The sequence below is a fragment of the Crocodylus siamensis genome, chromosome 1 (genome assembly GCF_052110815.1).
Source record: "Crocodylus siamensis isolate JL-2025a chromosome 1, ASM5211081v1, whole genome shotgun sequence".
Taxonomy (NCBI): Eukaryota; Metazoa; Chordata; order Crocodylia; family Crocodylidae; genus Crocodylus; species Crocodylus siamensis.
Window position 1 is genome coordinate 419,780,871 of NC_143395.1, and position 20,413 is coordinate 419,801,283.

The 20,413-nt window shown below is 54.5% G+C and overlaps 1 protein-coding gene and 1 pseudogene across 1 annotated transcript in view; both read left to right on the forward strand.

Annotated features, from left to right (window-relative positions):
* Positions 1-341: 341 nt before the first annotated feature.
* LOC149875512 (uncharacterized) overlaps positions 342-20,413 on the forward strand; it is a 125,442-nt gene continuing 105,370 nt past the window's right edge. Inside the window, 7 exon segments of the mRNA XM_090030914.1 lie at positions 342-609; positions 701-856; positions 1,029-1,187; positions 7,417-7,651; positions 9,007-9,179; positions 10,243-10,369; positions 10,976-11,095. Of these exon segments, the coding sequence (XP_089887040.1) occupies positions 9,174-9,179; positions 10,243-10,369; positions 10,976-11,095 (253 nt within the window). The 5' untranslated portion in view covers positions 342-609; positions 701-856; positions 1,029-1,187; positions 7,417-7,651; positions 9,007-9,173.
* On the forward strand, positions 17,771-19,859 carry LOC149875513 (uncharacterized; annotated as a pseudogene).

Sequence of the window (20,413 nt, forward strand, 5' to 3'; positions counted from 1 at the left end):
TCCCATATAGCTGAGCCGGTAGGGAGCCGCGCTCCCGAGCCACGCAGCGCAAACAGGCGCGCTCTGTAAGAGCGCGCCGGCATTTGCGCAGGCGTTCACACCGGCGGGAGGGCCAGGAGTGGGACTCCTGTCCGGGTAGGACATAGACACCACACAGGTCTACAAACAGCAGCTTAGAATGGTGTCTACGAGGAGTGCTGCTAGGGCCTCTGCCCGGGGGAACAAGGCTAACCGGGGCTGGTCTGAGGCCTCCACCCAGACCGAGCCCATGGGGGAGCTGATGTCCCCCTACCTCCTGGCCTGCGGGGGATCCCCAGCAGGGCCGGGAGGGGCAGAGATTGGGAGCCCCCACACCTGTCCGGCAGGTGCCCGGCTTAGGGCTCTGGAGGCACAGGTGAGGGAGCTCCGGGAGGAGGTTAGCAGGCTGAGGGGGATCAGGGAGGCGGAGGAGGAAATTGACAGTTATTTCCTTTCCCTGCAGGACCAGGCACCCAAGGAAGAAGCAGCCCAGGGAAGGACCTCCACGGCAGAGTGGCAGACGGTCACAGCCAGGACCGGAGCGGCTCGCAGCGAGCAGGTACAAGCTTCTCCAGTCCGACTGGAGAACAGGTACGAGGCCTTGGCGACTCTGCAGGAGATGGAAAGGGAGGAGGAAACCCTTGGGCAGGAAGAAACGCCACATTCTTCACACTCCAAACAGATCAAGAGCTCCGAGAGGACCCAGAAGAGGAGGAGACGCGTGCTCGTCATAGGCGATTCCATCCTGAGAGGTGCGGAAGGGCCCATTTGTCGCCAGGACCCTTCAGCACGAGAGGTCTACTGCCTGCCTGGAGCTAAGATTCGGGATGTGACGGAGGTAATCCAGGCCAGGATCAAGCCCACCGATTACTACCCCATGGTCCTTGTCCATGTGGGTACTAATGATGCGGCCAGGAGAACCCCCGATTACCTGATGGCGGACTACCAGGCTCTGGGCGGCGTGCTGAGGGAAGTCGGTGCACAGGTGGTATTCTCTTCCATCCTACCAGTGAACGGACGTGGCAGACGGCATGAGAACTGCATCCGAGAGACCAACTGGCGGCTTCGGCAGTGGTGTCTCGAGGCAGGCTTCGGCTTCCTGGACAATGACCCACACATTACAACGAGGGACATGCTCAGCTGGGATGGGCTTCACCTGTCCCCCAAAGGTAAGCGTGTGTTTTCTTACAGGTTGGCGGATCTCCTCCGGAGGGCTTTAAACTAGGCTCGTCGGGGGGAGGGGAAGATGAGGGCGGGGGAAGCTGTGGACCACCAAACCAGGTGGCACCAACAAGGACAGCCCAGCCTGAAGAAAGAGAGCTTTGGGAACATGAAAGACAGGGGGTGGACAGCAATACGGCACAGGTAAGGAACGAGAAGGTAAGAGACAAAGAGCCCTTTGGGACTTGGAGCGGGGGGGTAGCAAAGGCACCAGTCACAGGGCTCAAGTGCCTATATACTAATGCTAGGAGCATGGGGAATAAGCAGGATGAACTAGCGCTCCTGGTTGCACTAAACGCCTATGACTTAGTGGGGCTGATGGAAACCTGGTGGGATTCATCTCATGACTGGGCGGTACATATCAAGGGCTATAGATTGTACAGAAAGGACAGGGTGGGGAAAAAGGGGGGAGGGGTTGCGCTCTATGTTAAGGAGCAATATACATCAACCCTCATCAAGACAGAATCAAAGGATGAGGAAGTAGAAGGCCTGTGGGTTAGGCTACATGGGGGGCAAGGAGAAAAGGATTTGGTGGTAGGGGTCTGCTACAGACCCCCACATCAAGGGGAAGAAATAGATTTGGGGCTCCTGAGGCAACTCTCGGAGACCATAAAAGCTAAAGAGGCGGTGGTCATGGGGGACCTAAACTACCCGGACATCTGCTGGGAGACACAGACAGCAAAGTCCCACCGCTCACGCAGGTTTCTAACCTGTGTACAGGACCTCCACCTGACGCAGGAGGTACATGGTCCCACTAGGGGGAATGCCTTACTGGATCTGGTATTGGCAATGGGGGATGACATAGTAGGGGACCTACAGATCGGTAGCCATCTGGGGGACAGTGATCACCCAAAAATACAATTCAACATAAGGCGTCGAGTGGGTAAGGTAACCAGTAGGGTGAACGTGCTGGACTTTAGAAAAGCTGATTTCAGTGAACTCAGGCGATTAGTGAAGGACGCACTACAGAGTAGTAGTTTTGAAATGATGGGAGCCCAAGAAGGGTGACTGTGCCTTAAGGAAACTATCCTTCGAGCACAAAGCGAGATGATCCCCGTGAGAGGTAAAAGAGGGAAAGGGGCCAGGAGGCTTCCCTGGCTGACCAGAGAAATCCAGGGCAGACTAAGGGCCAAAAGGGGAGCACATAAAAAGTGGAAACAGGGAGAGATCACCAAAGAGGAATATACCTCTTCTGCTCGTGCTTGTAGGGAGGCAGTTAGGCCAAAGCTACCATGGAGCTGAGGATGGCAACCCAAGTAAAAGACAATAAGAAATTGTTTTTTAGATATATAGGGAGTAAAAGGAAGGCCCAGGGAGGAATAGGACCCCTGCTAAATGGGCAGAAACAATTGGTGACGGACAGAGGGGACAAGGCTGAACTCCTCAACGAGTTCTTCGCCTCAGTGTTCCTAAGCGAGAGGCACGACAAGTCTCTCACTGGGAGTGTAGGGAGGCAGCAGCAAGGCACCAGACTTCCATGCGTGGACCCTGAGGTGGTGCAGGGTCACTTGGAAGAACTGGATGCCTTTAAGTCGGCAGGCCCGGATGAGCTCCATCCGAGGGTACTGAAGGCACTGGCTGACATCATTGCAGAGCCACTGGCGGGAATATTTGAATGCTCGTGGTGCACGGGTCAAGTCCCGGAGGACTGGAAAAGGGCCAATGTGGTTCCCATTTTCAAGAAGGGGAGGAAGGAGGACCCGGGCAACTATAGGCCAGTTAGTCTCACCTCCATCCTTGGCAAAGTCTTTGAAAAAATTATCAAGGCTCACATTTGTGAGAGCCCAGCAGGGCAAGTTATGCTGAGGGGAAACCAGCATGGGTTCATGGCAGGCAGATCGTGCCTGACCAATCTAGTCTCTTTTTATGACCAGGTTACAAAACGCCTCGATGCAGGAGGAGGGGTGGATGTCGTATACTTGGACTTCAGGAAGGCCTTTGATACGGTATCCCACCCCATACTGGTGAACAAGTTGAGGGGCTGTGACTTGGATGACTGCACAGTCCGGTGGGTGGAGAATTGGCTGGAGGGTCACACCCAGAGAGTCGTGGTGGATGGGTCGGTTTCGACCTGGAAGAGTGTGGGCAGTGGGGTCCCGCAGGGCTCGGTGCTTGGACCGATACTCTTTAATGTCTTCATCAGCGACTTGGACGAGGGGGTGAAATGTACTCTGTCCAAGTTTGCAGATGACACTAAGCTATGGGGCGAAGTGGACACGCCGGAGGGCAGGGAACAGCTGCAAGCAGACCTGGACAGGTTAGACAAGTGGGCAGAAAACAACAGAATGCAGTTCAACAAGGAGAAATGCAAAGTGCTGCATCTAGGGAGGAAAAATGTCCAGCACACCTACAGCCTAGGAAATGACCTGCTGGGTGGCACGGAAGTGGAAAGGGATCTTGGAGTCCTAGTAGACTCCAAGATGAACATGAGTCGGCAGTGTGACGAAACCGTCAGAAAAGCCAATGGCACTTTATCGTGCATCAGCAGATGCATGACAAATAGGTCCAAGGAGGTGATACTTCCCCTCTATCGGGCGCTGGTCAGACCGCAGCTGGAGTACTGCGTGCAATTCTGGGCGCTGCACTTCACGAAGGATGCGGATAACGTGGAGAGGGTCCAGAGAAGGGCCACTCGTATGGTTAAGGGCCTGCAGGCCAAGCCCTATGAGGAGAGACTAGAGAAACTGGACCTTTTCAGCCTCCGCAAGAGAAGGTTGAGAGGCGACCTGGTGGCTGCCTATAAGTTCATCAGCGGGGCACAGAAGGGAATTGGTGAGTATTTATTCACCAAGGCGCCCCCGGGGGTTACAAGAAATAATGGCCACAAGCTAGAAGAGAGCAGATTTAGATTGGATATTAGGAGGAACTTCTTCACAGTTCGAGTGGCCAAGGTCTGGAACGGGCTCCCAAGGGAGGTGGTGCTCTCCCCTACCCTGGGGGTATTCAAGAGAAGGTTGGATGTGTATCTAGCTGGGGTAATGTAGGCCCAGCACTCTTTCCTGCTTATGCAGGGGGTCGGACTCGATGATCTATTGAGGTCCCTTCCGACCCTAGCATCTATGAATCTATGAAAAAACTTCAGAAAAGCCGACTTCGACAAGCTCAAGAGGGTAGTCGGTCAGGCCCTCAGGGACCATGACCCCAGGGAGATGGGAGTTCAAGAAGAGTGGTTGCTTCTCAAGGAAGCGATCCTCAGTGCACAAGCTAAATCTATTCCAACACGGAGGAAAGGCAGCAAGAAGGCACAGCAGCCCCCCTGGCTCTCCAGGGATGTAGCGGACCTCCTGCGGCTAAAAAGGAAAGCCTACAAAGGATGGAGGATTACTCCGTGCTGGTCCGGTCCTGCAGGGAGCAAACCAGGAAAGCCAAGGCTGCAACTGAACTCCAACTAGCTTCGGGCATCAAGGACAACAAAAAGTCCTTTTTCAGATATGAGGGGAGCCGGAGGAAAAGCAAAGGCAATGTTGGACCCCTGCTAAACCAGATGGGGCAACTGACGCCCAGGAAAAAGCTGACGTATTAAATAGGTACTTTGCGTCAGTCTTTCATCAGTCACACGGGATGCCCACGCCTGCTATGGGACAGGGAGGTCCGGGTGATGAGGATCCCCTACCCTCCATCAATGCTGACCTCGTGAGGGAACACCTTGAGAAGCTGGAGACCTTCAAGTCAGCCGGCCCTGACAACCTGCACCCCAGGGTACTCAAGGAGCTGGCGAGCGTCATAGCCCAGCCCCTGGCACGGGTCTTGGAAAACTCCTGGCGCTCTGGTGTAGTGCCCGAAGACTGGAAGAAGGCCAATGTGGTGCCAATCTTCAAGAAAGGGAGGAGAGTGGATCCGGCTAACTACAGGCCCATTAGCCTGACTTCTATCCTGGGGAAGATCTTAGAAACATTTATTAAGGAGGCCATCCTTGATGGACTGGCCCAGGCTAACTTCCTAAGGGACAGCCAGCACGGGTTTGTTGTGGGTAGGTCTTGTTTGATCAATCTCATTTCCTTCTATGACCAGGTGACCTATCACCTGGACGAGGGAGAAGAGATTGATGTCATATATCTTGACTTCAAAAAAGCTTTTGATCTGGTATCCCATGATCACCTCTTGGCCAAACTGCCCAGTTGTGGCCTTGGCTCCACCACGATCCGCTGGCTGGGAAATTGGCTCCGTGGTCGGACCCAGAGGGTTGTGATTGATGGCAGTCACTCATCGTGGTGTCCTGTGACCAGTGGGGTCCCTCAAGGCTCTGTCCTGGGACCCATACTGTTCAACATCTTCATTAATGATGTGGACATTGGAGTCAGGAGTGGACTGGCCAAGTTCGCCGATGACACCAAACTTTCGGGCAAAGCATCCACGCCAGAAGATAGGCGGGTGATCCAGGCTGACCTGGACAAGCTCAGCAAATGGGCAGACGAGAACCTGATGGTGTTTAACACCGAAAAATGCAAGGTTCTCCACCTTGGGAGGAAAAACCTGCAGCACCCTTATAGGCTCGGCAGTGCTACGTTGGATAGCACTACAGAAGAAAGAGACTTGGGGGTCATCATTGACCACAAGATGAACATGACCCTGCAATGAGATGCTGCGGCTAGTAAAGTGACCAAAACGCTGGCTTGCATCCATAGATGCTTCTCGAGCAAATCCCGGGATGCCATTCTCCCCTTCTATTCGGCCTTGATGACGCCGCAGCTGGAGTACTGTGTCCAGTTTTGGGCTCCACAATTCAAAAAGGATGTGGAGAAGCTTGAGAGAGTCCAGAGGAGAGCCACGCGCATGATCAGAGGTCAGGAAAACAGATCTTACGATGACAGGCTGAGAGCCATGGGACTCTTTAGCCTGGAAAAGCGCAGACTCAGGGGTGATCTGGTGGCCACCTAGAAGTTTATCAGGGGAGACCACCAGGATCTGGGGGAACGTTTTTTCACCAGAGCGCCCCAAGGGATGACGAGGTCAAACGGTCACAAACTCCTGCAAGACCGTTTCAGGCTGGACATAAGGAAGAATTTCTTTACTGTCCGAGCCCCCAAGGGCTGGAGCAGCCTGCCATCAGAGGTGGTTCAAGCACCTACATTGAACACCTTCAAGAGTAAATTGGATGCTTATCTTGCTGGGATCCTATGACCCCAGCTGACTTCCTGCCCTTTGGGCAGGGGGCTGGACTCGATGATCTCCCGAGGTCCCTTCCAGCCCTAATGTCTATGAAATCTATGAAATTTAGATGCGATTTGCACATGGCCCCCCCGCCACATGCGCACATGTCTGTAAGTCTGCCCCCACACACATCTGGGCTGGCACATGCCCTGCCCCCCTGCCCACCCCGCAGGACCTGCCTGGCGCTCCACCATCCCTGCCCTCTGCCCAACTCCTCCCCTCCCCTTGGGGCCTCCATCCACCCCACTCCGCCCCCAAGACCTTTTCCACCCCGCCCCAGACACATACCTGCAGGGACCTGCTCTCTGGCTTTTCCCGCTGTATTCATGGCCGGGTGCTTGTGTGCACGCGTGCGAGTGGCAGAGGGAGATTTAGGCTAGATATCAGGACACGCTACTTCACGGTCAGGGCGGCTAGGGTCTGGACCCAACTTCCAAGAGAAGTGGTGCTGGCTCCTACCCTGGGGGGCTTTAAGAGGAGGCTGGATGAACACCTTGCTGGGTCGTTTGACCCCAGTACTCTTCCTGCCGTGGCAGGGAGTTGGACTTGGGGTCAGAAGGGACCTGAGCAGACCATCAACTATAAACCTATCAGTTCCTCGGTGCCCCCTGCATCCCGCTCCCATCATCCCCGTGCACACCTGAACCTGCCTGCATGCGTCGGGAAAGCACGGTTTCCCGATCCCTCTAGACACTGTGAATTTGGGACAAATGCTGTCCTGGGACTGGGATTTGAGGTTCCTATTTGGGCACTGTCCCACCCAGTCAGAGCGGAGGTCACCCTGACTGCAGGGCTGGGAGAGGAGGGAGCAGCCGTTGGGCTGGGGAAGGGGTGGAGAGCTGCGGCTGTGCCATTTCTCCAGCCAGCCCGGTGCCCGCGTGCTGTGCTGGAGCTAGAGGGGAGTGAGGACGGCTCCGAGTTGTGGTGGGCGGGAGCATCAGCGCTGGGCAGACCTCAGGCCGGGGCAGGGTTACGGTCCCGTGTGTCGGATCCAGGGCCAGATTGCCACTGTCTCCTTTCCCACAGGTGTTTGTGGAGACCGGACACTGCCCACAGGTGCCGTGCACGAGTGCAGAGAGAGTGAGAGCCCAGGCCCGCGGCCGGCGAGATCCCTCCCGGGGAGACGTGGCTGCTGCACTGCAGCCTGTGGCAGCCGTGGGCCTTCCCTTCCCGGCAGGAGCTGGAGGAGCAGGACCCGGCTAGGTCGAGCCGCTCGCAACGGTTCCTGACGTGCATCCAGGACCTACACCTCATGCAGGAGGTACTTGTCCCCACGAGGGAAATGCCATCCTGGATCTGGTGTTAGCCTCTGGGGATGACCTGGTGGGGGAGGTGCTAGTACAAGGGAGGCTAGGGGACAGTGATCGTGAAGTGATCCAGTTTGCTATTCAGAGAAGGGCAGCGAGGGTAATTAGCACAGCAGAAATGCTTGACATTAGGAAAGCCAACTTTGATGAGCTCAGGGCAGTAGTCAGGGAGGCACTCGGAGCCCGGGGTAGCTAGTCTGGGGGTCCAGGAAAGGTGGTCCTTCCTCAAGGAGGCTATCCTTGGGGTGCAGCAGGAAGCAATTCCTCTGCGCAGGAAGGTGGGAAAAGGGCCCAAGAAACCTCTGTGGCTGAGCGTGGATATCCAGGCTGGCCTGAGGGCAAAGAAAAAAGCGTACTGGCAGTGGAAGCAGGGGCAGGGACCCAGGAGGAGTACACCTCCCTGCCCCGAGCTTGTAGGGATTTGGTGAGGAAGGCGAAAGCAGCACTGGAGCTTAGATTAGCTTCTGGGATCAAGGATAACAAAAAGTCCCTCTTCAAGCCTTTTTGATGTACAAGGTTAACCTGGGCTCAACGCTTAGATTAGCTTCCCAAAGAGTAGCAATGACCACCCCACACCCTCCGCCATTATTAGTGTTGGCTCCAGGGTTAAGGCCAGTTGATTTTGGGGGACAACTAAGTAGAAAACAGAGATGGGAGTGGGGTCACAGGCTCCAGACAGGTGCTGCAAGGGGGGACAGCGAGCGGAGCGGACAGTAGCCGGTGGCTCCTGAATGACTGCAAGGAGCCAGGGGCAGGTGAGGTGCGGGATGAAGTCCTGGCGTGCAGTTAGGAGCCTGAGTGCCTGTGCTGGGGTTGGGGCGAGCGTGCCCCGGACCAAGCCCTTCCCCGGGCGAGGTGAGGAGCGGTGGGTCTCCCCTTTCCAGGGGCAGGAGGCCCGATCCCCAGTGTAGAAATCTCTCTGCCAGAACAGTTTGATGGGTCCGTGCTCCAGCGGGTCGGTGGCTCTTGTTCTCCCGGTGCCCTGGAAGCATGTCACGTGTCATGGAGTAGACTGACCCTCCATTTCACGCCCACCCCGCCCCAACATGTGCACGTGACCCAGCACCAGCATCCCTCCAGATCCTTTCCCAGGGAGCGATGCCACGATGCTGTGATCACCACGGGCGCTGGGACAGTCCTAGAGGCTCATCTCCAGCCTCTTGCCTGTGGGACACCGAGTCTCCTCCCCGCTCTTCCACACACTGCAGCCTCCAGCTCCCTTCATCCCAGGCCAGGCCAGGAGACGAGCAAGGCTTTCCCCGTGCCACCACCCCAGGGTTAACCTGTGCACTCTCTTACCCACCCACAGGTGCCGGGACCTTGAGCCGAGCAGATCAGCAGCCTCCCGAGGCAGGAGCAGTCAACCTGGAGCTGCAGAGACCCTCCGCAGGGAGACGGGGACGGAGCAGCTCCCTGACACCTGGGCCGGGGCAGCTGCAGGAGGGGCAGGGCAGGCCGGGGAAGCAGGGGGAGAGCATGGAGGTGAGCAGGGCACGGGCTCGAGGTGGGGGTGGGAGTGCAGCTGGGGCAGAGCCCAGGAGGAGCCAGGGGTGCTGTCAAGGGTTTGGGGAGCAGAGACCTGAAGAGTGACCGGGGGTGCTGGCACGGGAAGGCCTGGTCAGAGTCCACCAGCCCGCACCAGGCAGCCCGGGGCAGTGGTCTCTACAGCCGAGCCCAGCAAGTCCTCTCCCCCTGGCTAGGACTGGGGAGCACAGAGGGGCTCTGCAGCCGATGCCAGCAGGGTCCCCCCGGCACATCAGTTTGGCAGGAGTGCGCAGCACACCTGGCTGCTGATTCTCTGTGTTGGGGTGAGGGGAGGCAGAAGCCGGGGTGATTTGCAGCTTACAGACTAACTGAATCAGAGGCACAGCACAGGTTTTTTCGATTCCACACTCATTTGATGAGTTCGAATTGAAGGCCGTGCACAGACCAGACTGTTAGATAGAGAGAGTCTTTTGAATACCAAGTGCAGGGGACAGCACGGTGGGAAGGGGAACGGTGCTGGGAGAGGGGATGCAAGTAAAGACCCCCCACACACAGGGGACACAACAGCTAATCTCGTTAGTCGGACAAGACTCCACAGTCCTCGTGTGGACTGCGCTTAGCACAGCCGAGCCTGCAGATGATTTCTGGCCGCACAGCTCCATGTTCAGGTTCGTTTTGAAGTGTCTGGTGTAAGGACAGCTGCTCTGAGGTCAGCACTGGGCAGTGCAGGGAGGTGAAAGTGTCCTGGCACAAGCCTTTGTCTCTCCCTGGACCAGATGTCACCAGCAGGGCCATGGGGATGTGGGGGGGAGTGTGGGGCACCAGCAGGGGTGGGGGGTCTATGGGTTGGGAGCAGTTTTTTCTGTTATGAGAGAATTTGTAGTTTTTAAACGGAGAAAACCAGGGTCCCTGCATATCATGTGCCAGCTGAGTAGCGTAGCCCTGCCTGTCCTGGCTAAGCATGCACAGCGCTGTAGTGCAGAGTGAGTGCAGACAGGGCCCTGGGGGCTGGGAGCAGCTGGGGCAGCAGACACTGATGGTGTAACGCTTGTGCCTGCAGCTCCGGGAGGTGTTTGAGGACGTGGCAGTGTATTTCACACAGGAGCAGTGGGAGCTGCTGGAAGAGGAAGACAAGGGGCTTTACCGGGACCAGATGCTGAGGAACTACCGAGCCCTCGTTTCCCTGGGTAAAGCTCTGGTTCTTGCTTTGCCCTGGAGCCATGTGAGCTCTGAAGCGGTGTTGTCTTCTCCCTGGTTTTAACGGTCTCATCCTCATGAATGTTTGGCCGGTGGCTGAAATCCCTTTGCTCCCCACTGCTCTGTCCATGATCAGCCCTCTCACATTTCATTCTTGTGCACGTGCCTCCTTCATTTGATGCAGCCGCCTTCCTTGGAGTCTTCCCCCTTGATAACATGATTTCCCTTTGCCTTCTCACCCTGATCAAATCGTGTGTCATTCGTTGTGCCTCAAAATGCACTAACAGCTGTTCCTTGGGCAGTTATCCCGAGCTCCTCCCTCTCTTGCCTAGCGTGTCCTGTCCAAACTCATTTCCACTCATTTGCCTGCAATTGCACTGGTGTTTGCCTTCCTGTGACCATCCGTCCGCTGCCTGGATGAAAAGGACCATCCTCTTCCCCCTGCTATGCCTTCCCTTTCCGCCTAAATGTCCATCCTCCCTTGTCCGTCAAGTCCTTAGTATAATCCTGGAGTTCATTGGCTCCTTTCCCCAAATTTCAGTTGCTTATTCTGCATCCAGTACCAGTGGATAAACTCTGCTTAACCACTGCCCAAGCAGGATATCGAGGCCCTGCCTCTGACTTAATCTGCCGCATCCAGCGAGGAGAGGTGGAGCTCTGGGACGGTGATGATGAGGACCGTAGGGAAATCTTGAGGTCGGAGGACCTGCGGCCAGGTGAGTTGTGGCTGTCTCCTCCACCCAGATCCCCTCTCCCAAATGCTCCGTGCCCAGGGTGAAAGGGAGCCTGGAAACTGCAGACCTCCCTGTGCTGCCATCCCCGGTGCTGACCTCAAAGAGCTTATGCTGTCGTGTGTGCAGACAGGTGTTGCTCCACGCCCTGAAATTCAAACTGTGGAAACTGTTACCAAGAGGATTGTTTTTGCCAAAGACCCCCAGTGTTTGACGTGGCCCCTTGCTGATTTCATATCCAGTGAACTCTAAGAGTGATTATTCCAAGTTTTGTCCCTGTAATACGACCCGACAAGCGGCTCCATTAGACGTTACAGGAGAGACCTTTGGTGGTGCCGGCCTCGTGTCCTGCGCTGGGGGTGGGAGATGTTTGTTTCTGGCTTTCCCGCTGTTCACGTAGAAATTGCACGACCGTCCCCCCAACTCCCCAGAGTGAGAGCATGCACACAACACCCTCTTCCTCTGTTTGTCCACTGCTTCAATAACTTTCTCATGACAAATTGCCTAATCCTCAAGTTCCTTACCAGCCGAACAGCTTTTCACCGGCGATAATTATGGGTAAGTCTTTTAATCTCTTCCATTGCTCAAAAGATGGTATTCTTTAACGTTTAAGATGGCTTTTTAGATCAGACATACATCCCATGATCAGGGTTTTTGGGGACCAGACATGTTCTCGAGAATTCTGCCCCTTCTATATAACAGGCAAAGCTTTCCTTGTTGTTTCAAATGGATTGCTTGGTGCCATGGGAGCACTACCAGTGCCCCTCTGCCCTGCAAGATGCTGGAGGAATGCTAAGGGTCAATAGGAAACGAACAAAAGGATAACAGTAAAAACAGTAGGTTAATCCCCCATCTCGATTTTTGGAGTGACTGATATTTTTGAGGCCCAGGAGGCCATACTCCAGGGATGTACCATTTTCTGCAGCCATTTTGCAGATATTCCAGAACCCATCCACAAGTAGAGCTTACATTTCATTCTCTATCATACCTCCCAGCACTGCCACATACAGAAATAACGGTGCACAAACACAGCCGAGCAAGCGAGACAATTACTATGTGAAGCTTGAACCTTCTTTGTACCAAGTGACCTTCTTGATGATTCACTGCTGGTCCACATCCTGGAAAACACAAAAATGGGAGGGGCTTAACCTCCTTTAAATTAGTTCATGTCATAGGATCAGTTTTCACGCTGTGGCTGGCTTGGCCCTGGCCCTGGCCCTGGCCCTGCTGCAGCTCCTTCACCGATTCCCCTCTTTGCAGCTTCAGAGGCTGCTTTTTAGCAGTCTTTTCTGCTTCAAGTGACAGCTGCTGCAAGGTGCACCCTGCCACACACCTTCCCTCCTTGGCTTGCACCAGGGGCTTTCTGTTGGGGATGGCTCCCCCTATCCTTTTCCCAGCAGAAAGTAACCCACAGGGTAGTGGGAGCCAAGGTGTGCAGGTGCTCTGCACTCACCTTTCTCGGGGTGGCAACAAGTGGCATTTTGTAGAGAGTGCCGTGCCACAAGTAGCTCCACCACACTAACCAGTCCCAGGAGGGTGTCGTTTTCAGGCCTTCTCCAGAACTAATTTTTAGGCTCTTCTGCTCTGGTTATCTTCACCCCTCATGGGCACAGTCTCTCACTTCTGGGCTTTTTGCACCCCCAGCCCTTCTTGTTAGACAAGAGAGGCTGGGCCTGTCCCTGGTGTCGCCTGGTCCGGTTGACCTGGACCACCGGACGTGTGTAATCCTGGGCTCGAGCTGCATGAAGAGGGTCTGTGGAGTGGGTGGGATTCAGAAGATTTCATGCTGTGGCTGGAACTGAATCCACCACTGTTTGCACCAGAATCTCCCCTGTGCCGTTTCTTCTCTGGGGCCCCGAGTGCCACAAAGTCCAAGGCTCAGCCCACAGTCCATGCATGGGTTCATGCCCAGGCCTTCGTCCCAGTGCAGATTCCTGTGGTGTGCAGGCTGCCTGGCATTCATTAGCAGAGGAAAGCTCCATGGGCTCATTCCCTGCATCAGACACTGCCCCAGAAACAGGTAGGAAGCTGATCGCTGCTCTCAATCCTTCCCTCCCAGAGTGGGTAAGGTAACCAGTAGGGTGAACGTGCTGGACTTTAGGAAAGCTGATTTCAGCAAACTCAGGCGATTAGTGAAGGAGGCACTGCAGAGTAGTAGTTTTGAAATGATGGGAGCCCAAGAAGGGTGGCTGTGCCTTAAGGAAGCTATCCTTCTCGCACAAAGCGAGACGATCCCCGTGCGAGGTAAAAGAGGGAAAGGGGCCAGGAGGCTTCCCTGGCTGACCAGAGAAATCCTGGGCAGACTAAGGGCCAAAAGGGGAGCGCACAAAAAGTGGAAACAGGGAGAGATCACCAAAGAGGAATATACCTCTTCTGCTCGTGCTTGTAGGGAGGCAGTTAGACAGGCCAAAGCTACCATGGAGCTGAGGATGGCAACCTAAGTAAAAGACAATAAGAAATTGTTTTTTTAGATATATAGGGAGTAAAAGGAAGGCCCAGGGAGGAATAGGACCCCTGCTAAATGGGCAGAAACAATTGGTGATGGACAGAGGGGACAAGGCTGAACTCCTCAACGAGTTCTTCGCCTCAGTGTTCCTAAGCGAGAGGCACGACAAGTCTCTCACTGGGAGTGTAGGGAGGCAGCAGCAAGGCACCAGACTCCCATGCATGGACCCGGAGGTGGTGCAGGGTCACTTGGAGGAACTGGATGCCTTTAAGTCGGCAGGCCCGGATGAGCTCCATCCGAGGGTACTGAAGGCACTGGCCGACATCATTGCAGAGCCACTGGCGGGAATATTTGAACGCTCGTGGCGCACGGGTCAAGTCCCGGAGGACTGGAAGAGGGCCAATGTGGTTCCCATTTTCAAGAAGGGGAGGAAGGAGGACCCGGGTAACTATAGGCCAGTCAGTCTCACCTCCATCCTTGGCAAAATCTTTGAGAAAATCATCAAGGCTCACATTTGTGAGAGCCCGGCAGGACAAATTATGCTGAGGGGAAACCAGCACGGGTTCGTGGCAGGTAGATCGTGCCTGACCAATCTAGTCTCTTTTTATGACCAGGTTACAAAACGCCTCGACGCAGGAGGAGGGGTGGATGTCGTATACTTGGACTTCAGGAAGGCCTTTGACACGGTATCCCACCCCATACTGGTGAACAAGTTAAGGGGCTGTGACTTGGATGACTGCACAGTCCGGTGGGTGGAGAATTGGCTGGAGGGTCGCACCCAGAGAGTTGTGGTGGATGGGTCGGTTTCGACCTGGAAGAGTGTGGGCAGTGGGGTCCCGCAGGGCTCGGTGCTTGGACCGATACTCTTTAATATCTTCATCAGCGACTTGGACGAGGGGGTGAAATGTACTCTGTCCAAGTTTGCAGATGACACTAAGCTATGGGGCGAAGTGGACACGCCGGAGGGCAGGGAGCAGCTGCAAGCAGACCTGGACAGGTTAGACAAGTGGGCAGAAAACAACAGAATGCAGTTCAACAAGGAGAAATGCAAAGTGCTGCATCTAGGGAGGAAAAATGTCCAGCACACCTACAGCCTAGGAAATGACCTGCTGGGTGGCACGGAAGTGGAAAGGGATCTTGGAGTCCTAGTAGACTCCAAGATGAACATGAGTCGGCAGTGTGACGAAACCACCAGAAAAGCCAATGGCACTTTATCGTGCATCAGCAGATGCATGACAAATAGGTCCAAGGAGGTGATACTTCCCCTCTATCGGGTGCTGGTCAGACCGCAGCTGGAGTACTGCGTGCAATTCTGGGCGCCGCACTTCAAGAAAAATGCGGATAACCTGGAGAGGGTCCAGAGAAGGGCCACTCGTATGGTTAAGGGCCTGCAGGCCAAGCCCTACGAGGAGAGATTAGAGAAACTGGACCTTTTCAGCCTCCGCAAGAGAAGGTTGAGAGGCGACCTGGTGGCTGCCTATAAGTTCGTCAGGGGGGCACAGAAGGGAATTGGTGAGTATTTATTCACCAAGGCGCCCCCGGGGGTTACAAGAAATAATGGCCACAAGCTGGAGGAGAGCAGATTTAGATTAGATATTAGGAGGAACTTCTTCACAGTTCGAGTGGCCAAGGTCTGGAACGGGCTCCCAAGGGAGGTGGTGCTCTCCCCTACCCTGGGGGTATTCAAGAGAAGGTTGGATGTGTATCTAGCTGGGGTAATGTAGGCCCAGCACTCTTTCCTGCTTATGCAGGGGGTCGGACTCGATGATCTATTGAGGTCCCTTCCGACCCTAGCATCTATGAATCTATGAATCTATTTCTTGGAGGGATGATGCATGAAACATGATAGGTTTTGCCACTAAGCAGTGTAAGGCAGTGCTCCCCACACACTCCTGACTGGTAACAAGCCCCAGAAATGCACCCTGAGGCTGTTCACCCCTATACCCAGATGTCTTTCAGGACTGCCAGAGATCAAGGGCAAGCATTGCAGATGGGTGTCACCAAAGCACTGGGGCTTCTCGAGCATGTCATCCCAGTCAGGTGGGGGGCTCAGCACCATCTCTCCCTAGAAGCACCAGCGCTGTGAGATACAGCAGCCCTTGGAGAGCCTTATTTTTCTTCTTAGCAGATCCTCCTGGTCTCATCCTCAGCCTGTTAAAACATGAACTTATTCAGGTACAGTCCAAACGCACATGTCCCACGTGTTTCTTGGAGCAGGACCTGAGGTGCTGGGACAGAAACCTTAAGAGTCTGCCTCTTAACTCCACCAAGTAGGGAAGATGAGATGGGCACAGGGACCTGGCACTGCCTTACCCCCGGCACTTGGGCCTTTGGCCAGAAGACCTAGTTTTCTTGAGGAAAGACAAGTGCCAAGACCTGTCCTGCTCTGAGGCCCATCTCAGCAGAAGGAATCCCAGTGCTTCCCCTTGGCAGCAGGGCAGGAACTAATCTGGTGTTTCTTCCTCCCATGCAGGACATGCCTGGTTGCTGAGCAAAACTGAGGAGCAGGCTTCTGAGGAAGGGCCTGGAGAGCTGGAGCCACCATGGGCTTCCCTGGGGAGTATGGGTGAGGTGGCTTCCCTTAGCCCAGCGATGGACCAATGGCTAAAGGGATGACTCCAACTGAGAGGCACAGCAGCTTGGATTGGTTCCAAAACCACACAATAATGAACATGACAGTGACTAGGTTTATGCATGAATTGAATGCTTCAAGTGATATGGTTTCAAAAATGTTGTAATGTTTACTTGAGGATTGGATTTTAATCCAAAAATTAAAAAACCAACCAAGAAACATTGTCTGTTACTTGGTTCATTTTTGGACCGCTAACTCCAGGAGCTCTAGTACTCATTAAGCAGCCTCTTATAGCATAGGATCATATTTTTGTGACACAAGAACATTAAATGGATACTTAATTTTCCTATATTTAAAATCAACACCAGCTGATACATATTAGCTAATGTTGGAAACCCACAAACTGCTGTAACTCATCTCAGTATTAATTCCTGCAGGGGATTTTCTGATCAAGGACATGTTCCCATATTACAAAAAAATCCACGTCCACGTTGTAACAAAACATTTGCACAAACTTCACTTTTTCAGTATCTGCACCCATAAGGGCTCCTGGGGGAGCACAATTTTAGGACTAGGCCTGGTGGTTTGGGGCTTTATGCTGAAATAGGACTTCTGTATGTTACCAGTTGAAGAGTAGGACTTCTGAGGATCAGAAATAATTAGTGGTGGGGTCCTGAAGGAGAGATTTCCAGCCTTTGAGGGGCAGTGGCAAGTTTTGATTCGTGTCATCCTCTCTTCTCCAGGAATCTGTCTTTGATATATAGTTCTGTCTGGCATGATGCATTTGGGAAGCTGGATAGGTTTTTGCCTCCTCACAGGAGCTTCTGCCTCTATGAGATGGCCCATAGTGTGTATAGTCACCATGTAGTCCAATGGAAAATCTTCCTTGCCCTTGAACTTGTCCACCACAAAGAACTTCTCCATAGCGCTGACATTAAGAAAGGAGTGTGTTAGCTTTTATTCACGTGGGAGATAATGCCCATCTAATTCAGCCCACCGTTCTCCAAGGGAATCTCACCTTTCAAAGAGGCGCCTTTCTCAGCACACTCGTCCAGTACCTTGCTAGAAAACCCTCCAGCTGTTTTGGCAGGAGTCGTAGATGGAGCAGACGCTTTTCAGGAAGAGTCTCTGTAGCTATAAAACACAAGGACAACCCTCCAAAGCAGCATCTCTGCCCAGCTCAGGCAGGAAGAGCGAGAACAATTGCAGAGGGAGGGACTACACTGCTGGGACGCCAGGCCAGAGGGCATGCCCCTGCCCTAGAAGGGGCTTAAGACAGGGATTACCATCTCCTTCAGAGACAACTTTTCTGCAAGGTTTAGTACCTAAAAGACAGAATGATAACCCGGGTCTTTCCCAAGTCTTCTTTTCCTGTGTGCATCCCCAGAGCACACGTTCCCGTGCTTCCCATGCTTCAGGGAACGGGACAGTCAGGTCTGGGAGTTTGCAGACAGCCAGCGAGAATCCGTTGTCAGAAATGATATCTTGAGGCTGGGGTTGACCTTCAGCTGGTCTAAATTGTGCCGCTCTGGGATCTGACCCGTTACATTTTCCTTCCCACAAAATGATCCAGGCTGCAATAAGTCTGGTCTGTTCTATCTCCTTTCAGCTTATCCTTATTCTACCTATGGGTTAAGGGGATGCCCCAAAAGCAGGAGACTGTAGCACTGAACACACTCCCATGTCTAGTTGGGCATGGGAGTGAAAAAGGGAAAGAATCCATAAAAAGCCCAAGGTGCAGGGATGAAGATGTCATGCTGAGACACCTGAAGAGGCAGAAAGCAAAGGTCCACTGGAGAGAGACACTGCGTGCAGACCAAGGCAGTGTGGGGGACCTCAGTGGGAAGCAGGAGCTCACTACCAAGCCCAGGGCGAGAGGCCACCCCTGCCCTCAGTGCAGGAAACGTTTTAGCTGCCCCTCCCTCCTAGCTCTGCACAAGAGAAGGCATGCTGGGGAGAAGCCCCATGTACGCGCCACGTGTGGGAAGAGCTTCACCTGCCTCTCGACCCTGGCTGCTCACCACCCGATCCATTCTGCACAGCTCCCCCACCGTTTCACCAAAAGGGGGAAGAGCTTGGAGCTGCTCCAAACCCAGGAAGTGCACAGGAAGAAGTGTCAGTACCGCTGTGTCACATGTGGTAAGACCTTCACCCATTTCTTCTCCCTGGCTCAGCACCGGCGCATGCACTTGAGGAGGAAGACGCACCGCTGCACCGAGTGCAGGAAGAACTTCATCAGCTGGCAAGGCCTGTCCCAGCACCGGTGCGTGCGGAGGAGGCAGCAGCCACACTGCTGCACGAAGTGTGGGAAGAACTTCAGGCAGCCCTCCAGCCTGGCCAGGCACAGGTGCGTGCCCACAGGGGAGAAGCCACATCAGTGCTCTGTGTGTGGGAAGAGCTTCATCTCCCTTTCCATGCTGGCCCGACACCAGGGCATCCACACAGGAGAAAAGCCGTATCAGTGCTCTTCATGTGGGAAGGGCTTCACCCAGTACTCCACCCTGGCCCAGCACCAGTGCACCCAAAGAGGGGAGAAGCCACATCAGTGCTCTGAGTGTGGGAAGAGCTTCAGTAATGCCCACAACCTGGTGCGGCACCAGTACTTCCATACAGGGAAGAAGCCATATCTGTGCTCTGAGTGTGGGAAGATCTTCAGTTTTTCCACCACGCTGGCCGAGCACCAGTGCGTCCACACAGGGGAGAAGCCATATCAGTGCTCTACATGTGGGAAGAGCTTCACCAAGTCCTCCACCCTGGCCCAGCACCAGTGCACCCAAACAAGGGAGAAGGCACATCAGTGCTCTGAGTGTGGGAAGAGTTTCAATAATGCCAGCAACCTGACACGGCACCAGCGCGTCCATACAGGGGAGAAGCCATATCAGTGCTCTGAGTGTGGGAAGAGCTTCATTTATTCCTGTAGGCTGGCCGAGCACCACCACGTCCACACAGGGGAGAAGCCATATCAGTGCTCTGAGTGTGGGAAGAGCTTCAGTTATTCCTCCAGGCTGGCTGAGCACCAGCGTGTCCACACAGGGGAGAAGTGATATCAGTGCTCTACATGTGGGAAGAGCTTCAGTTATTCCTCCCACCGGGCCGAGCACCAGCGCATCCACACAGGGGAGAAGCCATATCAGTGCTCTACATGTGAGAAGAGCTTCAGTTATTCCTCCACACTGGCCCAGCACCAGCGCACCCACACAGGGGAGAAGCCACATCAGTGCTCTGAGTGTGGGAAGAGCTTCACTCGCTCCTTCAGCCTGGCCTACCACCAGCACATCCACACAAGGGAGAAGCCACATCACTGCTCTGTGTGTGGGAAGAGCTTCACCTATTATACCAGCATGATCTGGCACCAGCGCACCCACACAGGGTATAAGCCATATCAGTGCTGTACCTGAGGGAAGAGTTTCACCCAGTCCTCCACCTTGGCCCAGCACCAGCACACCCACACAGGGGAGAAGCCATATCAGTGCTCTGAGTGTGGGAAGAGTTTCACCCAATCCTCCAACCTGGCCCTGCACCAGCGCATGCACATGGGGGAGAAGCCATATCAGTGCTCTGAGTATGGGAAGAGCTTCAGTTATTCCACCTCCCTGGCCAACCACATGCTCATTCACACGGGAGAGAAGCCTTATCAGTGCTCTGAGTGTGGGAAGAGCTTCACTCACTCCTCTGGATTGGCGCCAGGGGCCATGAGCTGGATCCAAGCCAGCCGTGTGCTTTGGTGGTAAAAGAAATCAGCATCCTCCTGAGTGGCATGGGCTGACTCCCCACCTCCACCTGCTGTAGCGATAACTGTTCACCCTCCCACCCAATGTAGCATCGGGGATGGGGAGTTAGCCCATCTGGGATGACTTCCCAGCCTGATCTAGCACTGGGTTTGGGGACTGAGCCAAGCTGGGCTGACTTCCTTCCCCTTGCCCACTCTAGCGCTGACTCCCCGCTGCCACCTGATTTGGAGTCAGGGATAGGAAGTCAGCCCAGCTGGGCTGACTTCCTCCCTGCCCAATCTAGTGCTGGGTTTGGAGAATCAACTGAACTGGACTGACTCCCCACCTCCCACCTGCTCTAGTGCTGATCCCTGCTCCCTGGCCAACCCTGTGTCAGTGAGATTCCCTGCCCCCCTCCCTCTCTAGCACTGGGGATAGGGTGGGCTGACTCCCCAATCCAGCCCACCGTAGAGCTGGGGATGGGGAGTCAGCCCAACTGGGCCGATACCCTTTCCCCAGCCAGAACTAGCTTGGGGGATGGGAAGTCAGCCCAGCTGGACTGAGTTCCAATCCCC